Source organism: Carassius gibelio, chromosome B22, assembly GCF_023724105.1.
Source record: "Carassius gibelio isolate Cgi1373 ecotype wild population from Czech Republic chromosome B22, carGib1.2-hapl.c, whole genome shotgun sequence".
NCBI classification, from domain to species: Eukaryota; Metazoa; Chordata; class Actinopteri; order Cypriniformes; family Cyprinidae; genus Carassius; species Carassius gibelio.
The window spans coordinates 3,504,279-3,528,110 of NC_068417.1; the positions used below are offsets into that span (position 1 = coordinate 3,504,279).

A 23,832-nucleotide genomic window follows, 5' to 3' on the forward strand; every position below is an offset into this window, starting at 1 on the left:
ATGTCAATTAGCACTGCATCATTCATAAATGTTATTTATTTATCGTGTTTTTTCTTCTTAACGTTTCATCAGTTCATTCTGCTTTTATTCTGTTTAGCTGCAGATAAAGCCTGGCACGTCTATGAGAGAGAGATCACTTCTCTTTCAGTGTGAAAACTTCTTTATCTCATTTTCACAAAATAAAATGCTATAACTTCTCCCCTTCATCAGTGAATGATGATCCTTAGAGAAAACTCGCCAGATGTCTGTTTCTAAAGCAACAAACATTACATTCATGCATCTGATTATCAGATAAACCTTGCGCTCTTATTTCAAGGCCGTTGTTAATGCTGTGATTATTTTAACAGTTTCCTTCGTACATTCGGTTCATCAGCATTGTTAAAACACATTTAACATTTAATGGAACTGAGCGTGTGCTTTAGACACTTACATTTCTACTCCTTCCATGTAATAAATACAGCTTTCAACTGCTCAGGTAACACCGTCGGTAAGATTCAGAGAACCACTGACAAACTACAGAAAAGTAAAGCTACTTCACTTTAGTATTACTGGCCACGAGTCCTGAGACTAGATCACACGTCATCAGCTGCGTCAGAGACCAAAGGAGCGTGAGCGCAACCCTGAGACAGTCTCAAGCGGTAAACAGTGGAGCGCGTGAAGGAGAGAAGCGACACGAACATTGTTCAAGGTCAACATTAATTTGTGCTTGTAGTATTGAATGTGTATATATTTTGAAAGCGTCTAATCACTATAGAAATCACGATTCATTCATTTCTTAGCGTTTTAAATCAATTACTGTCTGAAATCGTTGATTCACGATTCAAAAATCATGTTTCATGATCGATGCATATGCATCATCAGGGTTTGTAATCAATGCATCGAGAAAACGAGTGAATCGTTACACCCCTAGTGTGAAGACAAATAGACGTCAAATAGAGGACTGTAACATTACTAGTCATGTAACATGTGAAATGATGTAAGATACTCACTTCAGTGTGTTGAGTGTACAGTGTTTATCCTGCAGTAGAGCAGAGATCTGATTCACTCCTGTGTCTCCTAGTTCATGTTTACTCAGATCCAGCTCTCTCAGGAGTAACGGGTTTTTACCCACAATTCCAGTCACATACTGACAGCCTTCATCTGCAGCAGGACCCAAAAACCTGCAGAAGAGAAGATGAAGCTGGAATCAATTCAATGTGCATTACATCACAAAACATTTAAAGATTATCAAACACTGTTTGTAACCAAAAGCTCTAGTTCAAGTTTAAACAGCTGAACATTTAAATATACAAATCATTCTTCAGAAATATTTCAAAGTAAATTTAAAAGAAACTTTGATATTTTGATGCCGGCTCTTCCTATTATTATGTAGCAGAATTCACCAAACACTGGATGCTGATCCACTAACAGAGAACATGATCTGGGTTCAGACCATCTCTGGATTAGGGGTGGGTAGGAAAGTGACTAGCAGTATTATGTTGTTCCATGATATGGATTTTGCTATTTGGAAACAGTTATATATTCATGAATTATAATTTTGCATTTATATAGTATTGTTCAATTTCATACACTTTGCAAATTTGAACACAATTGATGATAAAGAGTCAAGGCTGAATGTTTTTGTCCTCTGTGTGCTACACAGACATTAGTAATCAAACACAGAGCATCGTAACAGACCAAACTAATAAAGCACAGATCACCTGCTCCAGTGGTTCCCAAACTGAGGGATGGTGTACAGTCAGCAGATTATTTTACAAAATAAACCTCTGCCGGGTGATGAAGACTACACTGTATAATTTCACCGCTTATCAAGTAAATAATTGAACACAAAATATTAATCTGACCTATTTTAATGACTCAACATTTGCGCTCAGTTATCAGTTGTAGCAGTTCTGGTTGTATCAATAACAGACCACTAGATGAAGCGACTGATGAATCAGAGTTGTATTGCAGGGAGTCATGTAGAAATATAAGTGAACGATGCATGGTTCTGCTCTGAGTGTCTACACCAGATGCGAGCAGCTCGATTTGACAAAAGCAAACAGAGCTCATTGATGTTTTCGGTTGTGGATGTGACGAGACAAATCCATGACCGTAAACTGATGCCCGTACTCTTTCTGATGAACCCCGGCGCTCTGACACAAAGAACAATTTCAAAAATATTAAGCAGCGCAAATGTTTACAACATTGACAATAATCAGAAATGGTTCCTGGGCAGAAAATCTTCATATTAGAATGATTTCTGAAGGATCATGTGACTCTGAATGATGGAGGAATGATGATGAAAAATCAGCTTTGATTACAGGAATGCGGTAGCCTATATGTTAAAACATCCAAATAGATCATTTAAATTGACAATATTGCACAATATTATCACAATCACTGTACTTTAGTTTTAATTACAAAAATTATTTAGCCCTGGTGAGCATATGAGACTTAAAAAAAAGAAAAAAAGAAGGGGGTGGGGCCTACTAAAGGGGGGGTCACAAAAGATTTTTTTTTCTCATATCACAATATAATATCAATATCTCCTGGACAGTGTAAAATATTGTGATATTAATTTTAGCTCATATCGCCCACCACTACTCTGGATAGTTTTATTTAACTGATGTCTGTCTATGCACAATTATCACGGATCCTCTCCTGACACACATCACATGTTTGTGGTCTGTGATTGATCTGCTTTAGTAGATCTACAGTGTTGTGAATCTGAGCTTGATGGAAATTAATGTACAGAGCATTCAGTAATATTTAAACAATCAGGATAATAAATCACACTGAATATGTTTTTCATGAGAAATGTCCACAATAACACAATCATAAATGTTAACTATCGAGGCACCAAACTACTAAACACCAGCACATCTAGTGACCCAAAATGTCAGATTAAGCTGTAACTTTTAACACAACTAAACTGTGCTGACATTTATCATCAAAACAACAGCAGCTGCAGCATCTCATCTTTCATGTTTGATCATTTTCAACAACAAATTGTGTACCTACTGAATAAGTGTAATAATATAATTTATACTACAGGGCCACTGAATGCTTGAATCTAATTGGCTGACGAACATTATTTTTCTGGGAAACGCACGGTGAACGTAGTTCCAGGCAGCTCTCTTGACCTCATTACAGTTCATATCACTTCACATATAGTAAAGCCGTTATAACAGTAGTTACAGGACTGCGCTAACACCACCCCAGTCCAGTGGATAAGACACACGTCTGTGGTGTGGGAGACCCGGGTTCGAATCCACTGTGAGACACCAATGTGTCCCTGAGCAAGACACTTAACCCTTAGTTGCTCCAGAGGCGTGCGACCTCTGACATATATAGCAATTGTAAGTTGCTTTGCATAAAAAGCGTCAGCTAAATGAATAAATGTAAAAACAACATCATGACAGATGATTTTCTGGAAGTAAACACACATGACATTTCTCATTAGCGAGGTAATAACAGCTGTTTAGAGACACTGCTGCAGAACACTGTTGAGGGAAGCACAGAGGAAGCCTAATTCACACAAGCTCTCTCTCTCTCTGTGCGTCTCTGTCTCTCTCCCTCTCTTTTTAATAACTTCATTAATAACTGCATTAGAATGCTATCAAAGGCTCAAGCCTCCATTACCAGCTTTAAAATCATGTTTTAGATTCAGCAAAAGAGGCATTGGATGAGATGCGGAACAAATAATCCTACTCACAACAGTGATTCAAGTACAAAACCCAGATGAATCCCTTTAAATCTATCATCTGATTGATGTCTTTAGGTGTGGCAACCGCAGTATAAGCTAAATAATTGACTCGAGGCCGTTAAATTATTAGAAAAATATAATATAAATAACTCAAATGTGTATCATTTATTCAGCATTATTTCATCAGGTCTCACCTCAGAGTCTTGAGTTGACAGTTTGGATCCTGTAGTAAATCACTGAGCTGCTTCACTCCTGATTCTCCAGGATCATTTCCTGTGAGATCCAGCTCTATCAGGTGTGAAGGATTTGATCTCAGAGCTGAAGACAGAGCTTTATAACCTTCTTCACTGATACTGCAGTCTGAAAGTCTATTAGAAAAATATGTTATTCTTCATTATAACACAGATTGTCATAGAAGTACATGTTCTAGAATGAAGAAAAAAAAAAAAGAAGCACTACAGACATTTTTGCCTGAATTGACTCTTTTCACAGTAAAGCTGGGTAAAGTTATATATTGGTGAACGTAATCTGCAATTCTTGCATTTTAATTTCCCACAATTATAACCTTCAGTTGCAATCAAAATTACTCAGTCCCTCAGAGACTGCAGTACTTTACCAATACAAGCTTTTCTGAAGATCCAGGATTTAAAAAAAAATTGCTGATGCATATTAAAAAAAGAGCTATTGTCAATATAATGTAACATTTGAGTTATAAGATTTTTTAATAACAAAATTATGTAACTTTATTATAACCTTCTACAGTAATACTGCAATCTGAAAGTCTTCAGAAAGACTAAATAAAACACATTAAAACATTTATTACACCATTAGGATATTAACATTTCCCATCATCTCCAAAAATCAATCTGTTTGTCAATATTTTATAAATGCATCTACACCAACACACAAATTTCACATTACTGACCCATTCCTTGTGACACAGCGTCAGTTTATATACCAGCTAGAGCTTTACATTGATTTATGTTTAAATTAACCAAATTCAGACCTGAGTATCTGTAGTGTCTGTGAATTTCTCAGCAGACTGGAGATTTCTGTCACTCCAGAGTCTCCTATTTGATTCCTGCTCAGATCCAGCTCTCTGAGGTTTGAATTAAACGCTGATGCCAGAGCAGCACAACCTTCATCTGTAATACTGATGCAGTTTAACCTGTAGAAGAGAGAACACAACTAATTAATATATTCATACAATTACACAAATAGCTGCTTTGGCTACTAATTTTAGCTACTAATCCCATTTCTGACACATACTTTGTGGGGAAGTCGTGGCCTAGTGGTTAGAGAGTTCGTTTCCTAACCCTAGGGTTGTGGGTTTGAATCTCAAGCCGGCAATGCCATGACCGAGGAGCCTTTGAGCAAGGCACTGAACCCCCAAGTACTCCTCGGGCACCGCAGCATAAATGATGCTCACTGCTCCGGGTGTGTGTTTACAGTGTGTGTGTGTGTGCACTTTGGATGGGTTAAATGCAGAACATGGATTCTGTTACGATCCAATTTCCCAGTCTAGGGTTGGGAGTGGGAGTAACAGAGTAACCAAAATTTATAAAGGAATGAATTAAAGAAAAACGTGGAGGAATCACATCAGTCCTCTGCTCCAGTAAAATAAAACCACCACTTAGTAAGAAAATAAGTAATTTATTTTATAAAGGGAAGCAACAAATGTCTTCAGGAGAGGGCCTGGCCAAAACAACAAACAAAACAGCAGCTGACTAGCAGGAGGAGTACTAAATAATCTATCCCAGTAAAAGAAAAGATAATCAACAACAAAAGCTTTCCTCAACTCCCTCACTAACCATAAACAGGGATAAACATGGAGTACAAAATAAAATGGCACCCTCTCCCTACGGCTTCCAATACTAATGATAAATCAAATAAAGTGAGTTACAATACCTCTTAATACCTTAACAGAAATAACAATAGAAAATAAATGTGATACACTTTCTGGCTTCAACACACCACTTGTGCACAGGAAGACAATTCAGTTTCGGTTCAAAACACTTAACAACTATTTGAACCTTACACCATCAACAGAGGAACACAATGCAGGTCTGGAGCAGGGGAGAAGTGAGCCTCTCCCAAGCAGTGTTCCCTCTGCTCTTTTGTAGCAGCACCATCTGCCACACACTCTCGGATGACTACCACCTGTGGGCAATTTGAACTGCCTATCAATTAGAGAGCGGTAGAGAGTGAGAGAACAAACATATGATACATAAACACACCCCAAAGGGTGGAGAAAACATACCTCAACAATTAATAAAAAAAAAAACATACATCCTAGGGATGTAACACCCCCACCACCAAGAATACAAACCACAGTTTGTAGTAACCATATTCACAATACCATATACCGTATAGAGGATACAAATGTAGGAACAATTTCATACTCTGGAGAGAGCATCTGCCATAACATTTTCAGCACCCTTCTTATGACGGATGTCCAGATTATATCCTTGGACAGCGAGAGACCACCGTAGTAAACGCTGGTTGGAACCTGACATACGGGATAGGAACACCAAAGGGTTATGGTCAGTGTACACAACGATAGCATTGGAGTTACTCCCTACATATACATCAAAATGCTGGAGAGCAAGTAATAAGGCCAAAGCTTCCTTTTCGATTACACTATAGTTCTGTTGTACTCTCGAGAACTTCTTAGAAAAGTAGGAAACGGGATGTTCAATATGGTACTCATCCTTCTGTAGTAGGACCGCACCAGCTCCTGTAGCACTTGCATCCACTTGTAAACTAAAAGGCAATTTGAAGTTTGGGGCAGACAGGACAGGGGCATGACAGAGCAGATCATTAGCAGCCTCAAATGCAAGTTGACAAATCACCGGTCCATACAAACTTCTTTTTTGTACTAAGAAGGTCTGTGAGTGGAGAGACAACGGCAGAGAAATTGGGACAAAAACTCCGATAATATCCAGTCATTCCAAGGAAGCGTCTTAATTCACGTTTGTTGCAAGGCACCGGAAACTGGAGTATGGCTGAAATTTTTGCCTCAACTGGTTTAATCATTCCCTGGCCTACTTGCTTGCCCAATTACGTAACAACCCCTTTTGCAAACTCGCACTTAGCGAGGTTTAGTGTCAATGAAGCTGTGGCCAGGCGTTCGAAAACCTGTTCAATGGTTTTTAAGTGGTCGCTCCAGCTATCCGAATAAACCACTATATCATCCAGATACACTTCACTGTTTGGTACATCGAACAGTATTCGACCCATCATGCGCTGAAAGGTAGCAGGCGCATTTCGCATCCCAAAAGCTAGGACTCGGTATTGCAGAAAACTATCAGGGGTGACGAAAGCAGAAACTTTAGAGGCACGTTGAGTGAGGGGCACCTGCCAATAGCCTTTTAACAAATCTAATTTGGTGACATATTTTGCCAAGCCAATTCTATCAACACAGTCTTCCATTCTGGGTAGGGGAAAAGAGTCAGGTTTTGTTACGCTGTTGACCTTCCGATAATCAGTGCAAAACCGAAAGCTATTATCAGGCTTCGGAACAAGCAAGCAAGGGGAACTCCAAGGACTCAGGCTGGGCGTAGTAATTCCATGATGCAGCATGTACTCAACTTCGGTCTGCATAACCGCACGTTTCTGTGGATTAACCCTATAAGGATGTTGTTTTATAGGGGCTACATCACCAACATCAATGTCGTGCACACACACACAGTTGTTCTACCGGGCACATCACTAAACAGGGTGGGAAAAGTATTCAGTAACTGGATTAAATCTTTAGCCTGTTCAACGGAAAGATGACAAAGGAAAGGGGAAAGGTTTTTCAGAACAGCAGAATTCTTCAGAGGAAGAGAGGAAATTGGCACATCAAAGCACATCAAGCCATCCTCCTCCAAGGAGTAATTTGCCACTACACCCACAGTGGCAATAGCGGCAGGTAGCGGTGGACACTCAGTCTGCTCTGCATTCACTTCATAGTGAGTTCTGTCTACATATGTCTTAAGTCTGTTTACATGACACACACGGCTCTTACATTTTCTATCAGGAGTAGCTACAAGGAAGTTGGTGTCACTTAACTTCCTTTCAACCAGGTATGGACCAGAGAATTTTGCTTGTGAGATGGAACCAGGGGTTGGAAGTAGAACCAACACAGAATCACCAGGGCGAAAGTCTCTTTTTACAGCCCTTTTGTCGAAACGCACCTTCATCCTAGTCTGAGCAGAGGAAAGATGAAGTTTGGCAGGACTTTGGGCTTTGTGCAACCTCTCACGGATAGAAGTGACAATCATCGACAGGAACGGGTTTAGAACTTTGTTCCAACAATTGCTCGCTTAACAACTTCAGAGGGCCCCGAACTGTATGGCCAAACACAAGTTCAGATGGGCTAAAGCCAAGAGATTCTTGCACGGACTCTCTAATTGCAAACATTAGGAAAGGAAGACCCTCTACCCAATCTCTCCCAGTTTCCACACAATAACGACGCAGCAGTGTTTAAGGTTTGATGAAATCTTCCGAGAGCCCCTTGGGACTCAGGATGATATGCTGTAGACATTTGGTGACTTATGCCAAGTGTTTCGAGAGCCTGTTTAAAAATTCTCGAAGTAAAATTTGACCCTTGGTCACTCTGAATCACTTTTGGCAATCCAAAAGTGGTACAAAATTTGAGCAATTCTCTTACAACACTTTTAGATTTCAATGTACGTATCGGAACGGCCTCAGGGAAACGGGTTGCAGCACACATAATGGTCAATATATACTGCTGTCCTGATTTGGCATTGGGCAACGGTCCAACACAGTCAACTATTAAGCGTTCGAATGGCTCACCCACAGCTGGAATAGGGCACAGGGGTGCTGGTGGAATCTTCTGATTGGGTTTACCTGCCATCTGGCACACATGACAAGACTTACAGAATCTGGACACGGCTGACTTAAGAGCAGGCCAGAAAAAGTACCTGGTAATTCGCTGGTAGGTTTTTGTTGTACCCACATGACCAGACAATGCATTTTCATTGGCAAGTTTCAAAACTTGTTGTCGATAACCAGCAGGTAAAACAATCTGCCGCACTTCCTGCCAACCTAAAACCTCTTGCTGGGGCTTCCACCTACGCATCAACAATCCACCTTCCCAGAAGTAAACCACCCCCGAATCAGATGTATGGGTAGTGCTGCTAGCAATTTATATACACTTGGCTAGGGAAGGGTCTGCTTTCTGTGCTGCAGCTAAGTGTTCTCTATCTACCTACAGTGGGGTTTCAGGGTTTAATTTCTCACGAGCTACAGCAAGGTCAGGGATTATAGACAGGACACACTCCACTGAGTTAGGACCGTTAACCAAAAAGGAATCTGAGAGATCCAACAACTCCTCAAATTTCTTTGACTGGGCACGGGTAACGGCACAAGCAGGAAATGCAGAGGGGAAATTCGCTGCTAAATCAGGGTTGTTTGTGGTACTAGGTTTATAGGATACAACTGGCCTAGGAAAGACAGTGCCACCCGCAAGGTCATTTCCTAGTATCAGATCAACCCCCTCAACAGGTAATTGTGGGCGCACAGCTAAGCTGACCGACCCACTCACAAGGTCAGACTTCAGATACACAGTGTGAAGTGGTACATTCACACAGTGCATGTTAATACCACGAATTAAGATGTCGTTACCGGTAAACGAGTCAGCGGAAAAAGGCAAGACGGTTGCAGATATGAAGGACTGGGCTGCACCAGTGTCACGCAAGATTGTTACCGATTTACAACTAGAATCAGGAGATAGAGAAACTGTGCCTTTAAACAAGAAAGGCTGATAACTCTCTTCACAAAGAGAGCTCACATTACCTAGAGTTTGTACTAGTGCTACATTTTTGGGTTTGGAGGACATCCTTTTCTGTTTCCAAGCCTTACAGTCTGAAATTAAATGGTTTGGATCAAGGCAGAAAAAACAGACATGCCTTTCTTCACCGCTCGCAAACTTACGACCAAATTTAAACTGCATCTCAGTTTTAGACGGGTGCACAACAGGCGGGGCAACCAAATTTTCTGCATGCGTCAACGAAAATTTGGCAGATGTTTGGGCTGAGAAGACATTTCTGTGTGTCAGCACAAACTCATCTGCCAATACTGCAGCACTAGCTAGCATCGACACTTTTTGTTCGTTTAAGTGAACAACAATTTTTGTAGGAATACAATTTTTAAAGTCCTCTAACAAGATTAGTTCCTGCAAGTCCTCCAAGGAAGTAACCTTGCTAGCCAGACACCACTTTTCAAAAAGAACCCTTTTCTCTCTCACAAATTCAACATATGTTTGTTTGACTGTTTTCGAAGGAGTGCGGAATTTCTGTCTATAGGCCTCAGGGACAAGTTCATATGCTCGCAAAACTGCAGACTTAACAATGTCATAGTCAAGAGAGCTTTCGATAGGAAGGGCAGAGCAAACTTCCTGTGCTTTCCCCGTTAGGCTACACTAGAGTAACAGAGCCCACATATCTTTTGGCCATCTCAACTTACCAGCAACACGTTCAAATGCAACAACGTAGGAATCAACCTCCATCTCTCTAAACGGAGGCACAAGTCTTATGTACCTACTAACATCAAAAGTATCACTGGAGGGCGAATGGGAAAAGTCCTGCGTATCTGTACTGCCAGAAGATTTTAAAGGTGATGAGACGAATGGAAGCCTAGTACGCGGGGATGGAACTGGCTTTTGAGCTAATCGCTTTGCTTCAAGATCCAGTTTACGTATTTGGATGTCTCGGTCAGCCTGAGTCTCTACTACGTGAAACCTAATCATCTCTGCCTCACATTCTTGTTTTTTAATCTAAAGCTCCATTTCCTTTAACTTTAAGGCAATCCTAGGATCATGAGAGACCACAGAGCTGAGATTCACATTTTCAGCTGCGGTTTCCACTACCTCCTCAGACTGAACTGCAACACCACCCTCAGAATCCTCTGGCAAAATACCAGCATCTACCAATTTCCCAAACAGGTCATCCTTCAGCACTTGTTTTGTAACATCTTTTCGAAGATCAATATGGAAGAACTCCACCACCAAAATAAGCTCTTTTTTTGTACAACGATTAAAGGCCTCTGTTGTAGGACAAAGAGTAAACTCAGTAAAGTCAAACTCCATTATGCCTATGACTGCAACACTTTCCTCCCCACCTACAGTCGAAAACAGTCAAACAAATTGAGAGAAAGAGCACTTACCAATAGACAAAAGACGAGCGGTCGAGCCCCCACTTGTTACGATCCAATTTCCCAGTCTAGGGTTGGGAGTGGGAGTAACAGAGTAACCAAAATTTATAAAGGAATGAATTAAAGAAAAACGTGGAGGAATCACATCAGTCCTCTGCTCCAGAAAAATAAAACCACCACTTAGTAAGAAAATAAGTAATTTATTTTATAAAGGGAAGCAACAAATGTCTTCAGGAGAGGGCCTGGCCAAAACAACAAACAAAACAGCAGCTGACTAGCAGGAGGAGTACTAAATAATCTATCCAAGTAAAAGAAAAGAAAATCAACAACAAAAGCTTTCCTCAACTCCCTCACTAACCATAAACAGGGATAAACATGGAGTACAAAATAAAAATGGCACCCTCTCCCTACGGCTTCCAATACTAATGATAAATCAAATAAAGTGAGTTACAATACCTCTTAATACCTTAACAGAAATAACAATAGAAAATAAATTTGCTACACTTTCTGGCTTCAACACACCACTTGTGCACAGGAAAACAATTCAGTTTCGGTTCAAAACACTTAACAACTATTTGAACCTTACACCATCAACAGAGGAACACAATGCAGGTCTGGAGCAGGGGAGAAGTGAGTCTCTCCCAAGCAGTGTTCCCTCTGCTCTTTTGTAGCAGCACCGTCTGCCACACACTCTCGGATGACTACCACCTGTGGGCAATTTGAACTGCCTATCAATTAGAGAGCGGTAGAGAGTGAGAGAACAAACATATGATACATAAACAAACCCCAAAGGGTGGAGAAAACATACCTCAACAATTAATTAAAAAAAAAACATACATCCTAGGGATGTAACAATTCTGAGTATGGGTAACCATACTTGGGTGTATGTCACGTCACTTTTATCCACCAATATGAGATTTGCATGATAATCACACTGTGAAATTATTATTTTAATTTGCTATTACAATATTTTGCATTTTAAAGTACAGTACTTAAGCCTAAACCATACTTACAATGCTGTCCTAATTTCTTTACATTCAAATGTAAGGCTTTTATTTTAGTGGAAAACTGAACAGTGAACTTATGTTTGTGTTTAGTTCACAACAGGTTTATAAACACTTTGTTGTACAAATCTGATTAAATCGGTTAACATCATCTGCCAAAAAAATATGGAAATTACAGGAGCGTACAATTTAGCGAACCTTCCAAATTCACGTTATGACCGAAAAATAACTTGCTCACCAGCATTTCTTTTAAATGAACTGCAATTCAGAACTTCTACTAGCCACAACAAAAATATCAGAAATAGATCAAGAGATTTAAGACATAAAATTACCAAAACCACATCTTAGATTAAAATACATTTCATATTAAATATTATTCTGAATTATTGAATGCTTTCAGTTTTACAAATTTCTGTTTGGAGATACAAATGAACAGAATAAAAACAATTCTTAATTACTTTCTTATAAAACAGCATTTATTTAGTTTTTATTTCCAAATATAGGTCAGTCCAAAATGAATGTTTAGTGGTAAACATTTTAAAGATTAATGGAGAGGCTGTCAATAGATAAAGTGATCAGCTGTTTCCTCACAAACATCTGTGTACTGAACTCCACTGTAATCCTTTAAAAAAGCCAAATGAAGGTCTGGTCTCCTGCAGCTCCAGAGACAATCGCTGTGAATCAGACATCTCACAGACGTTACACACCGGATGTGTCATCAGAACATGAAGGCTGACTTCTTCAGTGATCTTCAGAACATTATGAAAATAGCATTGTGACTGAAGGACAGAATCTGAAGCCAATGATAAGATATGCACGTTTTTTTTCTTCTATATTTTGTCAGTAATGCCACGTCAGACAATTAGGTACACTTATTTATACACACCGTATTTCTGATTCTACTATCAAATATTTAAAAATATTAAAATACCCTTAAACGTTTGATTTGTTTAAAACTATAGACTGCTTTGGCCAGTGGAAAAGAGACCCACTCTATTCTAAAAATATTCTCTGAGAAGTATTTTATACAATTTAGTTTTTACATTAATTTTGATACATTTATTTGAAAACAAGACCAAGACAGTGAATGATTTTTAGCAATGTAAAGTACTCTACAAATAGCACTTTTAGTAAGCATGTCATATTTTCCTCTAAAGTCTTGTACATTTGACGGTGTTAAACATGGTCATACGCATGGTTATATGAATCTGAAAACGTTTGTGTGTATGCCAAATCTAGCTTTTATGCGTAAGTACATTTTTAAGATGAAATCTAAAGAAAGTTTTATACATGAGGCCCCTGGATATTTTTTTTTCTTTCTCAGAATTACCAAACTCACAGTTGTTTAGGTAAACCAAGTTATAAAGTCTGAACTTAGGAGATATAAACTTGGATTTACAAGAAGAACTGTGAGATAAAATAGGTAGGCTAAATGTAATGTAAAGTGTTATTGGTTTAAATAGTATTTCATTCTTTAACTGTAAGTCTAATACAATGTCCCCTATGTGAATATTATATAGACCTATTGTTAAAAATGCAACTTATGCTTTAAAAGTAGGGTAATCACAGCAGGTTTCATCCATAGTTAGTCCATTTAAACATCTGCATTTAGCTTCAAATGGCATCTTTGATTATTACATTATTATTATACACAGGGCCGCATTAAGACTATAAGGGGCCCCTGGTCTTTACCTCTTGAGGGTCCCTTCCAGGGCTCGACAATAAGGACTGCCCGATTGCCCGAGGCTAGTGTGAATGATGCTCGGGACAGTAGACGGAACCGTCACTTGCCCGATCGGGCCAGTGCTGTAGGGTGTGCGTTATATGTAGTCTATGATATCGTAATTGTTGATTTAACGATCTGATATTATCGAGTATGCAAAAACACACCCATTCTGTGCACGCATGCACTACGTGACGTAGTCTAGTAGGTTAGACTTGTGCATGTGATTTAGTCTTAATGCTTCAGAATTAAAATATGCCCCTGTATATATTTCATATTTATATAATTTAATATCCATGTTAACCAATATTACACATAGAATGCTGGTTTTCTCCAAATATTAGCATGATTACAAATGTGATGATTTTATTCAGCGTACAGTTTAATAAACAAGAACTTAATATCAAGTGACTTACATTTTAGACACCAAATCGTCTGTTTCGCTGTATTTCGCCAACGAAAATGGTTCCAAAGTCCACAGAATTGTTTTGCGTCTCTGAGCAACACTTCCTCAGTGAATCAGCCGCTTGAATGAATCGGTTGAATCTCAATGATTTGCTCATTAACAGTGATTCCCTGCCACCTACTAGCGGGTTTAATTTCAGGTTTAAAGTGTCTTCATTTTTTTTTTATAATTTCACGGTATTTAACGTTTTACATTTTCAACATTAAAAACATTTTTATGCATCTGTAACTGCTCTTGACTGATAAAATTTTAATATAGTTTAATCTATTGTATGGTTATACATTAGATTACAACTTCTGTACCTGAAAATCTCTTTATTTAAACCTACATGAAAAACTTGAAAAACACCATTTATTTCATTTATGTTTTTTTCTGTTGTATTTATTTGTGCTATTACACGTAATTTGATTATTTGTAACCATTTTATTACTTACTGTTTATTTGTCCAACAATATTTAAAATATAAGTTCATCTATTAGCTTTTGCTGTCATTAACCTATTATATTATTGAGGTCTATACAATATCTATGCTTATTTTATAGGCCCATTTTCTTGTCTTTTACTTTTATACATTTTTTGTTGTGGGGCCAGTAAAAAATTTTTTTGGGGCAAGTAAAAATTTGAATCACTGGCCCGACCAGGGTTGAGCCCTGCCTTCATCCATTGAAACTGCATAATTAATCGTTAAAGGTTATGGTTCCACCCCTTTAACTGTTAGGCCGTATCTATTACATGTCAACAAGTGACTGTTAAAAATGCATTTGTCATGGAATCATTCTCAATTTAACTCACTCTTCTTAAATCACAAACCCTTTTATTTTATGTGAATAAATGGTATTAAAAACAACCAAATCTATAGTATACACTTCCATAATGTACTTAAAGACACCATGAATAGGAACTAAAATGTGCTTTTAATATACTTTTTTTTTTAAATACAGAGACAGTATATTAAAAGCACATTTTAGTTCATATTCAAGGTGTCTCAAAATAGCAGTTGAGTATACTTAGATGTTCTTAAGATTATCGTAGGAAGTACTAAAGAAGAATTTTAGTATATCAAGAAAAGTAAAGAGTATAAAGTGCACAAAAAAATAGAACTTTAAGTACATTATGGAAGTGTACTTTTTCACTTGGGTATCACTATCAAGGAGTTAATTATTTTGATAGACTATCATATCTAGCTACTGCTGCCAGCCTGCTAGTATATCACAACCAACCTGTAAATGGCGTTAAAATATGATGTTAGTTTCGGGATTTTTTTAACAAACTATTCTGACGTTCTACTTTATCTTGTGCTGTTTTTCTTTTTTGCGAACCACTTTCGTATTTATGGCACGTCACATTAGATTAGCTATTAGTTATTGTCATCATTAGAATAGGCAGCAATTATCTTATAAAGAATTCCACGTAAGTATGTCACGTGAGTTCGATACAGGCCAATAACTGAATGCTTTCAGACAATGATGAATTTTATTGGATTTCAGACAATTAAATAATGCCCACTGTGACTGATGATTGCAGGGTTCATTAAGTGAGAGGGTTTGACTGACTCTTCTCGAGCAGGACTTGCAACGCGCACGTGCATTCAAAGCAAAGCGATAAAGCGTAATTTTAAAGGGACAGCCAACGAATTATAAAATCCGATTACAATATTTTCCGGCATCATAAACCCGTGCATTAATGCGGCCCAGATTATACATTATTCTATAAAAATTATTTCCATTCTGACATCCAGAAGCACAACAACACATTTTTTTATCTTATTCCATGGATTTGACCCATTTCCCGTTTACCCGTTAAGAACAAGTATACATAGCCTTACTACTTAGTGTTATCAGGGAGACCGTGCAACATTAGACAACTTCAAGCTGTCCAGTGTCCGTTGTAGACATTACCATCCATCAAGCAATTAACATTATTATTGCTAACATAGCAGACTAGGGGTGTCCCCGACTAAGGATTTTCATAGTCGAATCTGAATTTTTGAATATTGCTGACATTTGACTAATAGTCGAATCATATGTTTGGGGGGCGGGGCATGTCAGACATCCGATAGCCATAATTACAGATGTTAACACACAGGGAAAATGTTTAACAGATGCCTCACAGATACAAATGGGGTAAATAATGTTTTTATGTTTTGATTAAAATATAGTTAACACTAAACTTCGAAACCCTAATGTTCTGCATTTCTGTTTAGAGCTGCGTGCTGAAGATGACCAGTAGAGTGAGCATTTGATAGCAAGTTTTTAATCAATGGGATTAAACTCATAATTTCATGTAGAATACGCTTCGTTACTTAAACAACATAACGTTAATATTAGGACTTATAGGGTATCTGCAAAAAGAGCCCGGATGCAAATGAACGTGTCTGCGTGGCTCTTAATGAACTCTTTTTGTGAACGTGTTCTTCACGCAACAATGTGCAGAAACACAGCAGCTAAACTCTAAAAATACTCACCTTTTTATTATAATTTTGGTCTCATTTTAATGGTATGGGTGTGACAGTCCAGTCATAGTTATTAATATTCTGCATTGTAGTTTGACCTGCTCGCACTGTGCGCAGAAAAGATATCACCATAGTACTAGGCTACAATGAAGTGCTTGACTCAAACCCACATGCATCTTATATCAGGTAAATAATATATCCACGATATATATACACTGGCTGAAATTTTTTGAAAATCACTTGAACCCTACCCGTTTGGGGTCAACCCTATAGCAAACTAATCGAAAAATACATTGGCATCATCTGTATTAAAGAGAAATGAATTACTTCATATGATGTTTAAGTGAATAAAATAGCCTTGACAGTCAATTTCCACAACTGTTGACTTTATTCTCTCTCACTGGGGTGTGTGTGTGTGTGTGTGTGTGTGTGTGTGTGTGTGTGTGTGTGTGTGTGTGTAGGTGATGCAGGTTTGCTGGGTTGCTGCAACAAAACCCACCCAATTGCTACTCAATATTTTTTGGTTCCCCAGTAAAAAATTCATTCTGGGGGTAAAATACACATTTTGCTGTGGGGTTTCTCCGGTAAAATTTACATTCATATCATGTTATTGGTGTCACTTCAATACACAGAAACAGTGATAGGTACCCCAGTTCCTCATGAAAACTACAAACTCGGCAACACTGAGGTGATGTAAAAGAGGAAAGCAGGCATTTGGATCAAAGCACTGTGAGGCAAAGGTGGGGGGGACTCAAAACATTTATAAACTTAAAACACATATTCATGCCCAGTTTGCATTGTTTTACTACTTACAAGGTTAAAGTATAAAACTGTTATTTACAATACACATCATGCTGTTTAATCATATTTTTAGAGGGGACAATCAGGGATTGGGCAGCATATGCAGCGGTGCCTGTCAAGTTATCTAGAGCTTCTCAGCCTCAATGTCTGCCCCAACTTGAACAAGGCTCCAGTCAACTTCATAGGATGCATGGAATAACTCAAAACATCGGATTCGGATTCTTCATTGAAGCACTTTATTAAAATCTTTTAACAGCAACTTGGTCTTCTTCTGCTTATTTTCAGAGTTCAATTCAGATGCTTAGCTCAGATGCTTAGCTTAAAAACCTATACAGAGAATATATAGATATGAGTCACTACACACAGTAATACAGTCATTTAAAGAGGTTTTAACTCATTTAAATTACAACCAATGTTACTAGAATACGCACAAATCAGAAATACATTGCAAACTGGTTTAACAACACTAAATCAAATGCATTTACTGCACATGACCAGATAGCATTTTAAATGCTAAACCTGCTAGAATTAATAAACAACTTGCAAGACATTCACAATTGATCTCTTTAACAGCCAATAAAAGAGTCTTTATCCTACCAGTAGCTTCTATAAAGTTGATGAACACATTGTGGCTTTTCACCGCCGTCTCAGCATTTGGTTTACTCCAAACATGCTTTAGCAATCTTTCTCCAGTATCAGTAGCACCACCAACTTGGGTAGGAGAAGCACATTAACCTTGCCTACAGAGATCCCTCTGCTCACTACTAATCACCAAAGCACACCTGGTTCTATTTAACATGTGAAGTTTTGATGGCCAATCAGCTTCCGGAACTCCTCCAGGTTATACTGCGGGTTCACAACCAATAGATCTACTGCTTTTAATCAAGGTTAATTTAATCAGATGGACTCTTCCTTACTTAATGAGGAATACATCTCACTCAATTCCTAAATGAACTTAACACCTCCCACTTGACCTACTGGTCAGATGACCCAAGGAGGTCACACACCCATTTTGGCAGGACTTGAATCTCTTTGTTCTTCAACAGGAATCAAAACCACCAAGCGTCTAACATCTCGGTGCAGAATTGTAGCTGGGATTTTGTTACAAAGTTTCTTTGCCAGTTTGACATCCTTAGTCATTTCTGCTCGACTTGGTTTAACAATTGATACTGGGTAGCTGGGAAATGCTCTCACCATGACATCCCTTACTATTCCTTTCTTGTCTACATTTACACAGATGACTCTGGCCAACTTGTACTGGCCTCTTAAAGCATTCTGGTCAGCCAGCCATACCACATCTCCCACAGCAACATTTCGCTCCTTAGTATGCCACTTGTTTCTTACAAATAGGTTAGGCCCTGCTAACTGACACCATCTTCTCCAGAACTTGTTGACATTTTCCTGGATAACTCTTAGTCTTTTGTATGGATAACCTTCAAACTCAAAACTTCCTTGATCTCCTCTTTTCCCAGTACGTCCCAGAAGAAGAGAGTTTGGACTTACGTATTCCACGCAGTCTTCTCGACTTTGTGTCCTTGCATCAATTGGTCTTTCATTGACCAAATTAGCTGCAGTGTAAAGAAAGGTTTGAAATTCCCCCCATGTCATAACTTCATTACACCCCAGATTCTGGAGGGCTCGCTTAACCAGACGGACAGCTGCTTCTGCTGCTCCATTTCTATGAGGGGAATCTGCAGGATGAATTTTCCAAGACCACTCTGTGCTATACTTGGCTGCTTCAATTTCTAACTTTACCTTGTCTTGTCGTTCTAGGAACCTGTGAAGATCTTCAAGAACAGACTTGGCCCCAATAAAATTAGACCCAGAGTCTGACCACAATTTCCTTGGATGTCCCCTTAAAGCTGTAAATCTTTGGTATGCCAGCATAAATCCTTCTGTTGATTGATTACTAACAAGATCAGTATGGATAGCTCTTGATGCCATACAACAGAAGACAATTCCCCAAACTTTCAGTCCCGTCCTCTTCTTTACCTCATCTTTTACTACATAAGGCCCAAACAAATCCAGAGTTGTAAACTCAAAAGGTGCAGCCGGTTCAAACCGCTCTGATGGAAGGTCTCCCATAATCTGTTGGCATTGCTTTGCCCTTGCCTTTCTGCAGGTCACACAGCAGTCGACAGATTTCTTAGCCAATCTGCGGCCTTTTACCACCCAAGCTTTTCTTCTCATCCTTAACAAAGTTCCAGCCACTCCTTCATGGTTTACTTGATGAGCTTCCTGAGCCAGAAGCTTAGACAAATATGCATTATATGGTAAGATTGGGACTGCAGTTTTATCCTCATTGAAGATCTGAATTCTTCCTCCACAAACTAACAGTCCAGAGTTTCCATCTTTGTACACTGCCAACCTGCTGAGGGTAGTATTAGGAAAGATCACATTCTCCTGGGCAGCTAGAAAGAGGTCTGCATAAGCATTTTCCTGTTCATGTCCTGTCAAGACAGCTTCTTTAAGCCCTTCTTCCAGAGACTTTGCCTCCCACTTTGAGGAACTCATGGTCTTACTTTTCATTTCCAACCACTTCTTGACCGCTCTACGCACCCAAGCAGTAACTCTTACCAATCTGGACAATCTGCTGAATTTTTCCACATGGATTAACTTACTTGTTACCAAACCATCAAACAGCCCTCCTGATGAAACATCTTTCTGCCTTTTCTTTCCCTTAGCAGAGGTACCGGAGTCTACAGTGGAATGCCATGATTCAGCTTTTCCTCCATCCATATGATCGATTACTTTACATTCCTCCAAGGAAACTGCACCCTCTTTTTCCTTGGCCAGGCTCCTGGTAAGAACTAAAGAAAATGCTTTCCTCTGAAGTTTGTTAATACTCTCTCTTGCTGCAATTGCAACCTCAGCAGCTGACTTCATTGGCCATTTTTCCACTGGCCATCTCAGGAACACTGGCCCTCTCTGCCATGCAGAATCTTCTTTGAGGTCTTTTGGACTGCATCCCCTTGTGATAATGTCTGCAATGTTTAAGTCACCTGGGATCCACCACCAGTCTTTAACAGGCGTAGTTGTCTGGATCTCTCCAATTCTATTTGCAAAGAAGGACTGATAGCCATAGCTAACCCGCTGAATAGCTCCCAACACTGTTTGGCTGTCCACCAGATGGAACCATTGGTCAATCTCCACTTGGCAATGCTTCTCAATATATTTTCTAAGTCTAGCTGCATAAACTACACCACACATTTCAGCCTTAACTGCTTCTCCCTTTTGATCCAAAGGAGTCAATTTAGCCTTGGATTCAACTAGCCTCACCTCAGTGCCTTGGTCTGTTTCCCAACTGAAATATGTTACAGCTCCATAGGTCTTATCACTTCCATCAGAGAATGTTATTGCCAGTGGTTTTCCTTTCCAGCCTGCAGGTGTTAAACCTCTGAAGAACTTTATCTTGCCAAGCTGAACATACTCTTCAAACAATTTAATGGCTTCTTCTCTGAGACTTTCTGAAAATGGTTTATCCCATGTGTCTTTGGTCAGGCTTCCACATCCTACTTCCTGAAATGCCTTTCGCACAAGGATAGCCCCTTTTTGCTTAACAGGTGTGACCAAGCCAATCGGATCATACAGCCCCGCCACTTGACTCAATAGTTCTCTTCTAGTCAAAGGATTAGGAGTCTTGGCCCTAATCTCCTCTTTAAGGAGGTTTTGTCCTACTCTCATTTTCTTTTTCCGCTTGGAAAAATTAATTGAGGTCATGATGTAAAGTTGATCTTCCTCTGCTAGATACCCAAGTCCTAGGGCCTTGTTGTCCTTGTCCCTCAGTTGGTTTGGTAGTTTCAGAATTCGGTCTTCTGCTGCCGACTTTATCTCACCATCAGCAGGGTTCCAACTTTGTTCTGACCGGACCCAGTGCTTCAAGAAAAACCCTCCAGCTCTTAGGATGTCCTCAACACCTTCAATTATTTTATCCAGTTCTTCCAGATCATTGTGGGACGTTAAAATATCATCTACATAACTATCTGCTTCGATAACTTTGCGTGCTTCATGTAGATGAGAGAATTTTGTCAATTTTGCAGTTTCTCGCATGGCTAGCTGTGCAATGCACCCTGCTGGTCGATCACCAATGTTAACTCTAGTGATAGCATATTCTCCTATTTCTTCACTCTGATCATCTCTCCACAGGAACCGGTGTAGTTGCAATTCTCTTTCCTCCAACCATACAGAATTGTACATTTTCCTGATATCTCCAAGCACAGCATAAACTCCTCTTCTAAACCTTAGAAGAACAGCTCTGATTGGATTAAGAACATCTGGACCCTTCAGAAGAAGATCATTCATACTCACTCCCTTAAATTTCTGACTGCTGTTCCATACCAGGCGCACTGGAGTAGTAACTGAGTGAGGATTTGGTGCAATTAAGTGGCTCACATACCACACTGGTCCATTCCAGCTTTTGATCATATCCTCAGTTAACTTGATCGCTGCTCCTCGCTCCACCATTTCATGGACTTGAGCTGCATAAGCAATTTGCCACTCTGGCTCCCGCATCAGCTGCTTTTCTGTCCTCAGAAATGTTGCCTCAACTCCACTCCTATTATTGGGAAGGGAAGCTGGATCTTCCGTCCAGGGGTATTTTGAATGCCAATGAGGAGAACTGCTGTGCACATCTCCCTCTACATAGGTAAGACACTCTTTTATAATCTCAAGTTCTCTTTCCTCTGCCAGTGTCATCTCCTTACCACCTGGCTGACAGTTTCCACAGCGACAGGCTCCACACATCGGTTCACAAGCTGCCCCAATGCTATCCCATTTCCACCATTCCAAGAACTCACGGTTGCCAGCAGCAGCAATATTTGTCTCAGCTCTGGCTTCCTGAAGTAGTTGGGCAGACTTAGACTCTACTTGCAATTCAGGTCCTCCCACTGTCTCCTCATATTTTACTGCGGCTGTTCTCATTGAGCGAGCAAAATGTGTCTTTGACTCATATGCAGCTACATCTATTTCTTCAAATAGGTCTGGATGTGCACCGCCCACTGTCTTTCCCAAAGGACTGTCCCATAAGACAAGATCCCCTACAATCTTCACTCTTTGCGGGGCTAGTCTTCCTTCTCGGTGGCTTATAAGTAGTTCAATCTCTTTTGGTCTTTCCAGCTCCTCAGGGTTGACTTCTGGGAAAAACTTTTGCAGTTGCTTAGGTCTGATGACTTTATGCACTTTAGCAATTTCATCCAAGCCATAACAAAGGAGCTCATGTGCTCTTTCTTTACCTTCCTCAGTTCGGACTCTGACTCTGAGAAGATATCGTTTGGTTCTCGCCTTTATGGTCATACCAGCAACTCCATGCACAACTAAAGTGACATCTTCACATCTTAACCTCAGTCTTGCTGCAGCCTTATGGGTTATATAGTTGGTGTCTGATGCAAGATCAACCAGAGTTCCAATCTTCTGCCCAGCGTTAGCTGTAACTTCCAAGAGCATCATGATAACAGGCAGTTCCTTTACTCTACTTTCCTTTAAAAGTCCAACTTGAGGCTTTCCAGTGCAGGTTACTGTTGCTGCTTTGTTGGTGAAAGCATTTCTACATCGCTCAGCCAGCTCTGGAGAAAGTTCAGCTAAAAAAATCCTCTTGCTCTGCTGTTAGCACATTTACCTTCCTGTTCTCCTTCAGAGACCTTTTCTCACCACCACTCATGAGTTCTCTTCTTGGACAGAGGAAATAATGATGATCAGATCCATTTTCCTTCATGCAGTCTCGGTTTTTGCACAAGAACGCATCTTTGCAATCAGCATCAACCTCATGACATCCAAGACACTTCTTGCAAGCTCCAATCTTCCTCACAGCAGATTTCTTTTCAGCCAAATTTAGGTCCTTAAACTTCCTACAAAAGAAAATCTTGTCTTTATGGGCTACAGCTCCACAAACAACACATCCAATATCAGAAAACTTCTTTGTAGATTTTGTAGATGCATATTTCTTCTCAAATCTTCTTTCTGATTTATCAAACCGTTCTACCTTGTCAGTGATTCTGAGTTGTTCGAGTTTCTCAAGAACATCTTCCTGTTTCTTTAAAAACTTCAGCAGGACATCAAAGTGATTCTCTGGAGTTACACCATTATCAGGATCAATCATAAAGACAAGCCAATCCCTTTTTACAAATTCAGGCAATTTACTCTCAATAGATTTAGTTACGAGAGGGTTCTTTATTGCACCGATATTCCCTAGATCGGTCAGGTCAGACAGAGCTTTTTCAACAGTCTGGATCAAGTCGATCAATCTTCTGAGTTGATAACCCTTTACAGCAGGAACTCTTTCCAGTTCTTCAATAATTTCCATGGCAATTGCCACCTTGTTGCCATATCGATTCTCCAACACTCTAAACACATCCTCAGCAGTGCTATAACTTGACAGCCTCAAATCCTTAACAATTCTGTCATCCAAGCTATCCAGGAGCTGGATTTTCTTGACCTCTGCTGAGCCAGTTGGTTCTCCTTGTTTCTGCAAACTGACCCAATCCTTCTTCCAACGGAAGAAATCCCTCTTCATACCACTAAATTTAGGCAAACTAGCTGGTTTTA

General features: G+C 39.5%; 1 protein-coding gene across 1 annotated transcript in view; it reads right to left on the reverse strand.

Moving 5' to 3' along the window:
* The window catches only part of LOC127987559 (uncharacterized), a 1,718,354-nt gene that overhangs the window by 1,494,760 nt on the left and 199,762 nt on the right, over nt 1–23,832 (reverse strand). Inside the window, exons 25-26 of the mRNA XM_052589927.1 lie at nt 3,883–4,056; nt 990–1,160 (exon numbers count right to left, since the gene is read on the reverse strand). Coding sequence (XP_052445887.1) covers nt 990–1,160; nt 3,883–4,056 — 345 coding nt within the window. The remainder of the gene's footprint in view (nt 1–989; nt 1,161–3,882; nt 4,057–23,832) is intronic.